A 14,795-nucleotide genomic window follows, 5' to 3' on the forward strand; every position below is an offset into this window, starting at 1 on the left:
TACTCGAGATATCAAATTGCACCACTGAATTTGAATTATCTAACTGAGATAGATAATTACATGTGCTTAGCAATATTGGATATATCCAAGAATTTCTTATTTGGTAGGCTTTCAGAAATCTCTATTCTAAAGCTTAATTTGTTGAGAGAATTGGATATGTCGGGCAATAGTATCTCCAACAATATTCCTTCAACCTTGGGAACTAGAAACCTTCCTTTGTTGGAACGGCTTGGTCTGTAAACAACTGGGATTTGTATATGTGATATACATGATTAGGGAATTAACACCTATGTTATTATATATTTCCATTGATGTCAATAGCTATACACTACATCATTTATTTTCAATCAGCCAAGAAATGAAACATGATTATTTGTTCCTCAAATCCATTTGCCAATACTTCAAAATTATACTAGAACACTTTTTACCAAGAAGCACGTTGGCTGTTCCACCCTGAAACTAGTAGCTTAGCTTCACAAGCATCGCGAAGACATCACGGTCACAGGCATTGGGTCGCCCGCGAGTAGCCAACCTTTGCCACAGCTCGATTCAACCCTCATTCAGCCCACAAGAAACATTACAAATTTTAGGGCATTATTCTGGTATTTTCACTTGAACTTCGCAAAAGATTTGTTTTGGTTCTAACAGCTCTCGTAACCAGATTTAAAAAGGAATATATTTTGTTTCATTCCATTTGGATACATTGCCAATGAAAACACACTCTGCTCTCTCATGGGACCCTAGTGAGAAAGGTTTGTGTATATTCCAGGATCCTGGACTAAGATCGGCAGCCTCTATAAAGCATTTATAGTTTTGTTAGTTTGTTCGTTCTCCAGTTTCTTTAGCAAGCAGACCCTTTCATTCTATCATACGAGAGGCGTTCGGACGAGAAAAACGGGATCAGGCCGGAAGTAGTAAGACAAGGGTTCAGCTACCCAGAAAAATCAATACAAGGCATATGTATCATATGGTCCATTATTTTGTATGAGATTATTTAAGAGCCAGCTGCCCGACTGATCGATTCAGTTTCTTGAAGAGTTGGATTGTCTTTTCATTTGGCAATATGTGTTTCTCAAGTTTCAACAGGTTTTTGTTCACTAATTTCCATTCAAAGGGTTTTTATCAGAGGTTTCCACCGCTGTTTGGAGGGCATTTCAAGTTCCGAGGGCAAAATTCGACCTGTTTGTTATCCGCCAGAGTTGACATGGGTCACAGGTTCAAATTTTCAAGGGTCCAAGATGGAAAGCAAATCACTAGCAAATGTTAAAAATGACAAGGAAATCTCAGATTTTGTGGAAGCAAATCATTTGGGTCAAGTCAAAATTGCTTTTGGGTAAATGTAAAGCAATATCGAGGCATTTTAAGGCATAGGCTTGCTCACCTTAAATGGGAACAAAGAAGAAGAAAACAGTAATAAATAAGAGCAACAACAATAAATAAGAGTCAACCCTTTACAGTCCCACATCTACACCTCTTACTTGGTCATTGGATCTCTATGTCCAAGAACTGATGAAGGTCAGGACAAGGCTGAAGATTTTGGAAGCCAAAGAATAGGAAAGGGACTACAAAATTTCAGAGATCAAATTTGCAAATCGATGTTTAATGGAAGGTAATAGAATTTTAAAAGAACAGGTAACAATGTTACAAGAGGCTCTAGAGATAGGAAAACAAGAATGGCAAAGCATGAAGACAGCGTGGAAAACCATGAAAGAATCAATAGCAGCAAACAAGGATGTGATAATTTCTAAAGCAACTCAGGTAGATACACAAGTATCTCAGCAAACAGAATTTTCGAAAAAGAAAGCAAAAAAGAACAATAGGAAAGACAGTCCAAAACATAGTTGCGGGGGAGCGCCCCCCCCCCCCCCCTCGAACCCGCTCCCGAATCGCGCTCCGGGCGGGAGTGCGGTCCCGAAAAAAAAATTTCCCTCCCTGCCATTTTCGGGAGCGCTGTAGGGAGCGGTCGCTCCGTCGCTCCCGGAGCGAAATTTTAAGCCCGGGAGCGATCGCTCCCGAACATTAAAAAATCGCTCCGGGAGCGTTTCGAGCGGCGCCGAGAGCGATCCGGCGGAAAAAATTTCCGCGGACCTCACAGAAAAAAAAAAAAAAAAAAATTGTTTTAAAAGCCCAATGGGCCTAAAAAAACTTCATTATCACTTCATTGAGTTGAGTTTGTTGGAGAGCAAGAGCAAAGGAGCAAGGAGAAGCGAGGAGCAAGCCTACAGAGGTAAGTAACTTAGTAATTTAGTTAGTTTAGTTAGTTTAATTTAGTTAGGTAGTAATTTAGTTTATTGAGTTTAAAAATCATGAATTTAAATTAAATTAATTAATCCCAATAAATTAAATTAATTTGCAGATTCAAGAATCAAAACCCTACAAACATCAAACACCATGGACCTGGCTATATTTCTTGGCATTTTCCTCTTCTTGGTCCCTTTTATGGTTATTATGGTGCTGTAAAGTAGGAAACGGAGGGGCCAAACTGAAGAGGGGGATGAAGAAGCTGGAGAAAATCGAATTGGTGAAAATCCCGGTGAGGAGGAGCTGCAGGAGGGTGAACATGACCCTCAAAAAACTAAACAAGACCAAACCCCATTGTGGAAATATGTTAACAGGGCTGAAACAGGGAGAGGGGGTGGAACCACTAAATTTCATTGCCCCCATTGCAACACTGATTACACAGGTTCATACACCCGTGCTAGAAGACACCTCTGCGAGAAAAGGCCATGGGATGGAGACAAACAAATAGGAATCAAAACTTGTACAGCGGTGTCAGCAGCGGATAGAGCCAAATACATAAGGGAAGAGGAGGAAGCCCAATACAAATCAAAAAAATCAAGGGGTTTCTTTGAACCAAGCTCACAATCACAAGAACTCCTTCAGCATCCTCCCAAGGCAGTGGATATGGAGGCACAGGGTCATCATCTTTAAGGCGTAGAACCATATCAGATTTCCTTGATGAGGGGTGTAGGAATGATGTGGATTCAAAGGTTTACAGGTTTCTCTATGCATGTGGGATACCATTCAATGTTCTTCGCTCACCTTATTGGCACGAAATGGTTTCTGCCATAAATGATGCCCCTAAAGGATACAAGAGCCCTGGGTATGACAAGGCAAGAACCGTTGGCCTTGATCATGAAAAAGCAAAAATATCACATTCTTTGAATAGAATGACAAGTTCTTGGACTAACCATGGGGTGTCCATTGTATCTGATGAATGGACAAATGTAAAAGGCAAGCCATTGATAAGTGTTCTTGCTGTGTCTATTAGTGGTCCCATCTTTCTAATTGCACATGATTACTCAGACAAGTTCAAGACCGCCATCAACATTGCAGAAGCATTACTTGAAACAATTGACCGTATTGGGCCATACAATGTCATCCAAGTCATCACTGATAATGCTCCTAATTGTAAGGCAGCGGGAGCAATTATTGAGGATAAATACCCCAACATATTTTGGTCTGGATGTTTGGTTCACACATTGAACCTTCTGTTGCATGATATTGTCAAGAACAAAAATGAACAATACCAATGGATTGGTGATTTGTACAAGAAAGGCAAACAAATGATAAAATTTATTACAAATCATAGCAATACCCATGGCCTTTTCCGCAGTCACTCGAGATTGGAGTTGTTGAAGATTGCGAAGACCAGATTTGGTAGCTATTACCTCACCTTCAAGCGCCTTTTGAAGGTAAGAGAGTCATTGGCTAGCATGGTATCAAGTCCACATTGGCAGGTATTAAAGGAAAGGGCTACAAATGCAGCTGACAGGGGAGGTTTTGAAATGGTGGAGGAGGCTGCTCTTGATGGTCAGTTTTGGACAAGTGTGAGGCAAGTATTGGATTTCACCAAGCCCATTTATCACATGATTCGGTTTGCAGATACAGACAAACCAGTGATTGGCGAGGTGTATGAGCAGATGGATACCATGTTGGGGCAAATAAAAGATATTGTTCATAACAGAGATCCCGACTTGTACAAACTGATTCACGATTGTGTGTGTGAATGGTGGAATAGACTTAATCTTCCACTACATTGCTTGGCGTATATCCTTACGCCAAAATACTACTCTACATCTTGGTTGGGCCAACCTGCAGCAGGGGGTGGGGTTAGGACCAAACCCCATTTAGATCTAGAGGTAACTAGAGGATATTTGGAAGCATTAGAAAAGTTGGTACCTGACAGGGAGGTATGTGCAGCTGTGCACCTTGAAATAGGCAGATATTTCAGTGGCACTGGTTTGTATGGTAACTTCCATGCAATGAACGACAAAGATAGATTTGATACTCTCACATGGTGGGAAACATATGGCGGCCAGGGACTTTTGCCAAAATTGGCAAAAAAAGTTCTTTCACAGGTTGTAAATACTTCTTCTGCAGAGAGGTGTTGGAGCACCTACAGCTACATACATAATGTGAAAAGAAACAGACTCAATGAAAACCGAGCAGAAAGCTTGGTTTATGTGCACTACAACTTGAGGTTGTTGAGTCATTACTGTGATCGGGCTTATGAGGATCCCACATATAAAATTTGGGACAATCACCCAGAGGATGACAATTTGGAGGATGGCATTGTACATATTGAAGAACTAGAAGAGGAACTTGTAAGGGATGAAGATGAAGCAGCTGCAGCAGCCATGCCACCTCCACCATCCAGTGGCAGTGCTCGAGGTCCGAGTCTTGTTCCTTTGCTGTCGCCACCTCCATCTACACCCTCACGTGGAGGTTCTAGTTCTGGTCGTCGGTCTGTGCGGGAGACTCCTAGAAGACCACCACGACCTGCTTATACTCCTGGAGACTCTCGTGGCAAGGGCCACATGTAGATTTACAGTTTACTTGTCTTTTTTAGTTTCTATTAGACTTTAGTTTTCATAACTGTTGAGTTTTGAGTCCTTGACTCTTGACTCTTTCATATCATAATGATATTTTTTGTAAACAATATATCACTGTGACAATGAAAATTTGAAGTTTGAAGTTGGGCCTTGGCAATTATAACTCATTGGTAATGATTGTGAATTATGAATATGATGCTTCGTGAAAGACTAAAGTTGTTTCATTTCATTTCATTATTCATGTTTCATTTTATAAATTTATAACATTTCACATCATGTTAACAGTTAGAAGTTAAGACTTAGAAATATCTAAGATATTACTTCTTGTAATGGTTAAACTTAGCTTACAAGTACAACTTTGGTGATCAATGATGATAAATGTTATTGAATTTTCAATTTTGAAAGCTTGAAGTTGAAACTTTAAGATTGAATTTGATGAATCATGATTCATGAGACTCAATATGTTGCAGTTGTAATATGTATTTTACTAACTTGTGGACATGGTTGATGACGATTATAATTTCTAGATGATTGATGTGATATGGTTCAATGATCAATCTATGTTTTTTTATGTTTTTTATGTATAATTCATCATTCTACATGTTTTTGTTGAAATATATGTATCAAAAATTAAAAAATATAAAAAATATATATATTTTTAAAAAATCGCTCCCGGATTCGCTCCCAAACCGGGAGCTTCTGAAAATGGTCGCTCCCGCTCCCGTTTTCGCTCCCGCTCCCGCTCCCAAGCAACATTGGTCCAAAAGAAATCAAAGCTAGAGTTGAAGACACTAATGGTTACATAAGGACAGAGGAAGAAGAAGATGCAAGTGCTCATAGAACATAGGAAAGAGAACACAAACAAAGAAAAGACAGGGAAACAAACTTTATTATGAGGGGATTAAGAGATTATGGGAGGAATGAAAGTACTCTCAATTTGACAAGGGACTTTCTGAAAGAGAAACTACATTGGAAAGGGAAAATTTGCCAAGCAAGGAGGGTGGGGAAGATATGTGAAGAGAGGCCTCGACCCATAAAAGTCACCATGGAAAGCGTGCAAGACAAACACCATCTCTTGAGCAAAAAGAAACTCTTGAAAGGCTCACACTTCTTCCTAGATGAAGATTTAACCAACAAACAACAAGAGGAGAGAAGGGAAGAAGTGGAGAAAATTAGAGCAGCAAGAAATGAAGGGAAAAGGGCATGGTTGTACAATGGTAAAGCAATTATTGTAGTGTTTGGGACTCAGGGCAAAACAGGGCAGCAAGCTGGCAGTAAAGAAAAAACAGAGAATTCAATAATAGGGAGGAAAACAACAAGATCAACATGGATGAAAAGGGGTGAAGACTCAAATTTGAGTCTTATGTGCCAAACTGCGTAGCAGTCAAATCCTACCCAGGTCTACCTAAGTTTAGTTTGTTGGAATTGTAGAGGTTACCCTTGGAGGAGGGGACCTAGGTTAGGGCCTATTGCGGAAGGTAGAGACATAATTTGTCTCATGGAAACTCATGAACATGATAGTTGCAAAACTCCTATGTTTAACAGTTATTTGAAGTTAGCAGTTTGGAACAAGGTAGCAAAAAATGGCAAAGGGTATAGGGGAATTCTAGTTTTAGTGAAAGAAAAAGAAGGTCGTCACATTCGGTTAATGAAAGAAGATGCAAATAAACAATATTTATGGTTCAAAATATCAAAGAATGAGAATCCCATAAGAATTGCAGGATGCTATTTTGCCCCTCAAGTCTCAAAAACTTATAAAAATAAGCAGCTAAATAGCAAGGATCCGTATGCAGCTTTAAAGCAAGATATTTTCGCATACTCTCAACATGGAAAAGTTCTTGTAGTGGGAGATTTTAATGCTAGAACAACAAATCATCAAGCTAGTATTATTTGTTGCAAAGAGGATCACAATCCTATTTGGCTCACTGAAGAGGAGAATCCCCAATGGGTGAGATGTTCAGAAGATGACAAAGTTAGCAATCATTTTGGAGAGGAGTTGCTTACACTGTGTGGTGCTTTCAACTTAATTATTTGCAATGGTCTAGATAGATGGAAAAGGTCTAGGAACTTCACTTGCAACACATACAATGGGGCAAGTGTCATTGACTATGTGATTTGTTCACAAAGCTTGATAGAAAAAATAGACAAAGTTAAGATTGGAGAGCATATTTGGGACTTAAATTCAAACCGTAACCCAATTTATATAAAGTTATCAAGGTTAGAAGAAATGAAGTATAGGAGGAAAACCCAATGCTCTTGGCAATCACTATCAAGGGGCAACATTCTTCTATCACAAGGAAATTATATTATCTTCAAGACAATGCTATAGAGATTAATTCAGAAGGACAAAACTGGTTTCCAAAGCTTCAATAGTCATGAGTTAACAAATATAATGCAAAGTGCACTTGAGAAGTGCAAAAGAGCAAAAAATAGGAAACTAGAATCAAATTGTTTTCCGGTAAATGCTTGGTTTGATGAGGAATGCAAAAAGGCAAGGAGAACCTTGAAAAAGACAGGCAAGGAGAAGATGAATGTAAAGTTATATAGGCAAATACTAAAAAGGAAAAAAGATGAGTTTATGCAAACAAGGCGAGAAGAGTTAATATATCTAGGCAAGAATAACCCAAAGCTTTTCTAGCAGGAACTTCAACCAAGGAAGAAGCAAATCGAAAATAATATTATAGCCAATCAATGGTTTGAATATGCAAGACAACTCTATGAGAAAGAATTAGAGGTTGAGCCTCCCCCCAGGATCAACACAACCACAAAGCTCTTCACGTTACAATTGGAATTAAGAAGTTGAAAGCAGGAAAGGCAAAGAACTTGGTTGAACTTCAAACAGAGTATCTAAAATGGGGAATGAACACTCTTGCACCGCACATCATGGAAATATTCGACAACATCATTCAGCAAGGTCTCCCAAGAGACTGGACAACTAGCCTAGCAATACCCCTTTTTAAAAGTGGAGGCATTAATAATCCTTCCAATTATAGAACCATTATGATAAATCCTTTGTTTGCAAATCTTTTCGGTAGCATGGTAGAAAATAGAATCAAGAAGTGGGCAGAAGTAAAAGAAAAGAGCACAAAAGGGCAAGCGGGTTTTAGGCCGAAGCATTCTACAGTGGATCATGGTATCACGTTGAGACACATTATTGAAAAGGTTTGGGGGGACAAAGAAGAAGTATTATGTTGCTTTGTGAACTTCAAAAAGGCATTTGACACAGTCCCTAGAGATAAGTTGTGGCGTAAAATGGAAGAGCTTGAAATTCCTTTGCATTATAGAGTCGTTGTCCATAGACTTTATGAAGAGGAAAAAGTCAAAATTAGAACATCAGCGGGTATTTCAAAAAGCTTTAGAAATGGCATTGGAGTCAATCAAGGTTGCCCTCTATCCCCTACTCTTTTTGGTTTATACATTGATAAACTGGAAGAGTGGCTAAATCTGCAAGGTGGAGATGGTGTTCGGTTGGGGGAGTTTGTGATAAAACTTCTTTTATATGTTGAAGATCTTGTTTTGATTTCTAAATTGGGCCATGGATTGCAGATGCACTTATATGCCCTTGAGCATTTTTGTAGAGCAGTGGGGATGCAAGTCAATATTAGCAAGACCAAAATAATGATTTTCTCTAATAAAAGGAAGCAGAGCCAGTGTATGTTCTTCTTTTAAGGCAACATTCTTGAAGAAGCAAATGAGTACAAGTACCTCGGGATTGATTTCAACAACAACCTTAACTGGGAGGATTGCAAAAAGAAGAGGGAGGGTGTAAAGCATTATATTCTCTTCAAAACAGATGTAGAGAGGCAGAGTTATGGGATTGGAAAATGATTAAAGTGCTTTTTAGACTCTTAGTTTGTTCAGTGATGCTATATGGATGTGAATTGTGGGCTGGCAACACCCTCGTCTCAAAATGGAAACAAATTGAGAAAATCCAAAAACGCTTGACCATGAGCAAGTTCAAAATAAAAAGTTCGATACCTTATGAGATAATGTTGAGTGAAACAGGAGCACCTCCCATCGAAGCAATTGCTACTGTGTGGCTCATAAGATATCTAAAAAGAATTGAGCAAATGGGAGTAGGTAGAGGGCCTAAAGTTATCTTCAATGAAGGCATGAGTGAAAGAAAGAAAACATGGATGAGACAAAACCACGCATGGATGCAAAAATGGAATATCTACCTCAATGCCTATCCCACAAATAGCAAGGAGCTAAAGAATTTTGTTATGGAGAAGTTTCGTAAACGGATATGGGGAAAAGAGTTGGGTAGAAAGAAGAAGTACTACATTGAGGAATTCAACCCTACGTGTAATCTCCAACAAAAGGAGTACATTGGAGCTAACATTCCGTGGAGGGCAAAGGTTCTTATTGCTCAATTAAGAACCAACTCACATCACCTTCATGTGAAATAGGACGATGGAAAAGGCCTAGAGAAGCTTGGGAAGAACGGGTGTGTACATTTTGCACGTTTGGGGCAGTGGAATCGGAAAAGCATTTCATTTTGGAATGTGATGCATTCAAAGACATCAGAGAAAGTTATGGGAATATGTTAGCATCGGTTTCTTGGCATTGTCTTTTCAGCGAGGGGATTGTTGGAAGGTTGGGCCAGCTCATCATCAATTTGAATAAGAAAAGGATTGAATTGCAAAAGGCAAAAAACAGGGAACTAATGGTCCCATAGACTATTTTTAGTCTCGTGGACATTAAAATATCATTTCATTTCATATATATGACTTTTAACTTTTCAAAACACCCCCTCTTAAAGCCTCAATTGAGCTATGTAAGTAAAACAATTTATGACGGCATCCACAAGAAATGTTCTGGCCTAGAAAGATGGAGTAAATTATTAAATATAATTGTGAAAAGAATTGTGTATTGGCATGACAAACCATTATTATCCCATTAAATACCCTCTTGAATTATAGAAATCACTCAATATATTTAAAAGTCTAATCAGTTGAATATATTGAATCTTTAAGTACTTACCAATTTGGGAAAATAAAGATTATTATAGTTTTTTTTGGTTAATTTATTCGCTTCCATTAGATCATATATTAATCATACAAAAATAACAATCTTATTGTCATGGCCTGCCACAAGGGAAACTAGACCAACAACACTGAAGATATTTTAAATTTCTTCTATCTGTCAAAATATACCAAATCAAAACTACAACATAACTATCATTAAGCCAAGACAAATCTTTGGCAAAGTTCTCGTGGAGGTTACAAAATACTAGTTGGGTATTGCAGATAGACCATAGTTGTAAAACATAAACAACAGTAAAAGGAAATTTATAAGACATAGACATACAATTCAAATGAACCAGGGGGATCATCATTCCTCAGAAGAAGTAGAAAGGGTGTGTCTTGTGTGCTTGGCCCTGTTGGGGACTGTCGCCCACACCAAAGATGCATCTCGATATGTGCCAGTCAAGCACCCAGGTTTGTGCCCGCTTGATATCGTTGAGATGAACAATTTCATTATAGTCGTCTTGCTTTTCTTTGATGACATGACCCAACATTGTTCTCATCTGCCAATACAAAGTGATAAAATGGAAGCAATCATTCCTACGACCCCTCATATGTCTAGGATCCATGACCCATTCAAGAACTTTGGCTTGCACCTCCGAGTCTGAATGGGCATTTCAGTCTCGAATCACCCGAGCTTCGAGAAGACAAATTTCGTCCTAAATTTCTTGGGGGGGTGGTTGAATGGTAAATTTTCACTACATACAGGGCCTGAGATTGAGCTCGACACCTACTAGTAGGACCTCTGCCACCAAATCCACAGCTCGAGTGCATGTGTCGCCACGGCATGACACTAGGGAAAGGCCAATTCCCAGCTAAATGAAACCCTGGAGATAAGAGGAGGGTGAGGGAATGAATACCAGAGGGGGGCCTATAGAATGCATGCAGGGAGGTCAAATGCATCCAAATCTAGAGAAATTGCGGGAATCGGTAGGGAACAACATCTGGCAATAGAGGGCCATCCTTGAGCTCTAGAAGAGCCAAGTAGTCTCCCCGCAAACAACAACAGATGAAAGTCTCTACCCAGGGGAACGAGACCAATTTCCTAAACCAAAAAACCATAACCATAACATTGTAATCACAATACTAGCATGGGTAGTCAAAATTCAATAAATTTACCAACAGGTCTAGTGTAGATGCGTTCCAGAAGACCACAATGGGATCTTGGTGCCATCCCTCCCACCAACTACCGCTCTGAACAACTACATTCACCCTCGTGGCCATTTGAATTATGCAGAGAACCCAACCAATTATAAGGGAAGAAAGCTAGAAAGCTCGATGAGGACGGCTGGGGCCTTTCTTCATAGACCTAACACAATTCCTGATGCAAGGGAGGAAATATCCCATAAGCAACTCAGTGTTGCATCGAAGTCTCCAGAAAACAGCAGGGAAATTCCAACAATGCCAAGAAGAAGTGGTGGTCTTGCTAGTTTCTAGTTTAATGCTCTGCATCACCATAACCTAAACCCTAAACCCCATCTTTAATGCCTAGGTGGCAAGCCTCCCCCTCCTCCTTAGGTACATGTTCCAACTCACCCATCAAGGTAAACAAAGATTATTATAGTTATTTAACATTTTTAATCTAATATAAAATGTATTATTTTTAAGAGAAAAAAAATACAAATTTTATTTTTTTTAAATGGTGAATGTTACCTATTGTATTTATAAGAATAATATGATATAAACCAATATAAATCTATCTCACTTTGAGATGTATTAAGTTATTTTATTTATAAACTCAATATTATATAAACCACTCTAAATCCATTTAAATTCAGATCTATCAAATATAAAAAATGATCAAATCTTTTGAGATGCAAATGTTTCTTGAAGTTTTGCTAAAAGAGATTAGATAAATCCATTTAAATTCATATCTATCAAATATAAAAAATGATCAAATCTTTTGAGATGCAAATGTTTCTTGAAGTTTTGCTAAAAGAGATTAGATTTGTGCTGGGAGACATTTGACCTCTCTCGGTCCATTTGATCTCTCTTTATGTTTGATAGATTTAAGATTATAATGAATCTAAGCTGGTAATTATAATATTGTCCATTTGATCTTGATCTCTCTTAATGTTGGAATCTTGGATAGATTTAGGATTATAATGAATCTAACCTGGTAAGTATGATATTTCAGTTCACTGAATGCAAATCTTGAAAAGTAAAAATAAGTAATGGTGAATATAATTTACATACTCTTTGCACCCCATTTGGAATTGGAAGGTTCATAACCAAAGGATCATCAGCGTTCAACACACAGACATCTCCAGGCCTCGCCTCTAGCACAATCTCCCCTTTAGCCATGGCAACCTCCTCCAAGCTCCTGAAATTCTCCGTATGAGCAGGACCTACATTCAGCACTACTCTCACAGAAGGCTCCGATATCCTAGACAACTCCTGAATCTCTCCTAAATGATTCATCCCCATCTCTAAAACACATGCCTTGGAAAACAAAGGCATTGCAAGAAGACTAAGGGGGACCCCAATATGGTTGTTCTGATTACCTGATGTCTGATGGATGTGACCCAGAGGCTCAAGAGCAAGGGCAACCATGGCTCTTGTGGTGGTCTTACCTGCACTTCCAGTGATACCCACAACAGGACCTCTGAATTTTTTCCTTGCTGAGGCTCCTAATCTCTGTAAGCTTATCAAGGTACTGCCATCAACTTGAACAAAACCCACGGGCCATCCATCATACACTCCGTTTCCCACGACACCTGCACATCCCTTAGCCAATGCAGAGTGTAGAAAATCATGCCCATCAAACCTGGGGCCTGTGAGGGCAAGGAACCACTGCCCTGGTTGAAGTGTTCTAGTGTCCGTACTGATGCTTCCGGAGGGGCCCAATTTGATAACATGTCCTCCAACTGCTTCTGCTATTTCATTTGCAGTCCAGACAATACCCAATTGGTTATTATTCTCTCTTGGTAACTGCTCAGACATGTCACAAGCCGGTATTCTTTGTCTATAGCCCTCTGCAGAGCTTGCAGCAGGAAGCCCCGCTATTGATAACTGTAGAGGATAACGACACACGTGCCATAACTGGCAGCTCCTGCTGAACTGATTGCCATCGTCCGCAATACTCAGACTGGGGAAATTTTTGGGCCAAAGGTGAAGCCTTTCTGAACGGGAAACTGAGTGCACCCGGGAAAAAATTACAGCTCCTACTGCTGGATGCGTACGAATCCCACGAGGGGAAGAAACAGAAAACATCTGAGCAATTGAAGGTCGATCGATTTCGATCGTTTTGGGAAGATTACCCACAATCTAATTTATACACGTTTATGGTTTTAACAGCATTGGCACTTTTATTTGGCGTTGTCTACCGAGAGCCCACCATTTCACACGGACGGCGAATTTCTTTCTCACTGCAATCTGGCGAATTTTTATTCAAAAAAATCTAATTGTAGCAGTGTTTAAATCATTATATTTTTATTCTGTAATTTAGATTTTCAAAAAAAATTGTTTGATTTTTTAAAAATTATGTGGGAATTCCTATTGTTAAATTGTAATCTGTTTAAAATATTAGTGATAAAGTTTAAAATATGATCTTAATTTCAATTTGAAAGTCATAGAGAGAGTTCTTCCGTAATAAATAATAATACAAAAAAACTTAAAAATTACTTCTTAATTCACAACAATATATTATTTCTATATTTTATTTTTACTGAAATTTATTTTTATCAAATAATTTAAATTCCTAAAATTAAGTGGCACTAGAAAATACCACATTATGACAACATTATATAATATAGTCAAATGTTAAAACTTATAATTACATAATAACAAACTTTATAAATTGTATTAATTATTTTCAAAACCAAATAGTACAGTTGTCCCCAAAACAAAGGTGTACCTCAGTTCTTTTTTCCCTATTATGTTTCATGTATCTCAAATTACACAAGTTTAATAATCCAAATTATACAAGTATAACAAGTCAAATTTACAAAGCTCTATGTATTTAATCTCCAAATAGCGAAAATAGAAGACTCTCTTTATCAAAATTGCATTTTGATATTTTTTATTTTTGCCTTAATATTTTATCTCCAATAAGTGGAAATAGAAGGCTCTCATTTATCATAATCTTGTTCTCTATTTAACATAATGACAATTTGCAGAAAATAGAAGACTCCCATCATCAAACTTGCATTTTGCCATATATATAATTTAGAGTAACAAGAAAATGGTAAACCATAGTAAAACAGAAATATTATAAAACAATAAGTAAAAGTCATGGTCTAAAACTAAAAAAAATCATTTACCAAAATTGTTATTTCAAGTGCTCTATAGATTAAGACAATGATGATAATAAAGATAAAACTTACAAATTCACATTCTTCAAAATTACTAAATCTTAAATCATTAGAGATATGAATATGTTTTCCTAGTAGAAAAGACTTTCGAGTTTTCATCTATTTCTATTCGTCATAAATAGTGTTCCAATCTACCTCATTCTATGAGGTGCACTGAAAGAGTGAAACATTAACATATCCAATGTTTCTAAAGAAAGTCTTGATCTATCATCATTTTTTATCCGATTTAATTTTGAAAAGCCTCTTACACAACTGTTGTACTAGGTAGAATAACAAAAATTAACATATCCAATGTTAAGGAGAGTCTTGATCTATCATCATTTTTTATCCGATTTAATTTTGAAAAGCCTCTTACACTATTGTTGTACTAGTTAGAATAACAAAAATTGTTTGGCATAGTTGCATTAAACATGGAAATCCTTTAAATCATTCAAGTTTACCTCCACATAGATCCGATGCTCCAAACATATGTTTTTTTGGGTAATATTTACACCGAAAGTGTCCCTTTTTTAAATTGGTCAGGTTAGTCACTCGTCTACCCTTTTCATCTGCGTTTGACATATGTTCGTCTGTTGTTTTGTCCATTAAGTGACATCTATTCAAATTTTGATTAGAATGAG

The 14,795-nt window shown here is 37.9% G+C and overlaps 1 protein-coding gene across 1 annotated transcript in view; it reads right to left on the bottom strand.

Moving 5' to 3' along the window:
- Nucleotides 1-13,236, bottom strand: part of LOC149226709 (uncharacterized) — a 74,051-nt gene extending 60,815 nt beyond the window's left edge. Inside the window, 1 exon segment of the mRNA XM_089377569.1 lies at nt 12,059-13,236. Within this exon segment, the coding sequence (XP_089233695.1) occupies nt 12,059-13,075 (1,017 nt within the window). The 5' untranslated portion in view covers nt 13,076-13,236.
- Between the last annotated feature and the right edge of the window lie 1,559 nt (nt 13,237-14,795).

This window comes from Pinus tabuliformis, chromosome J (assembly GCF_031772625.1).
Source record: "Pinus tabuliformis cultivar Carrire ecotype Pingquan chromosome J, CPIR1, whole genome shotgun sequence".
NCBI lineage: Eukaryota > Viridiplantae > Streptophyta > Pinopsida > Pinales > Pinaceae > Pinus > Pinus tabuliformis.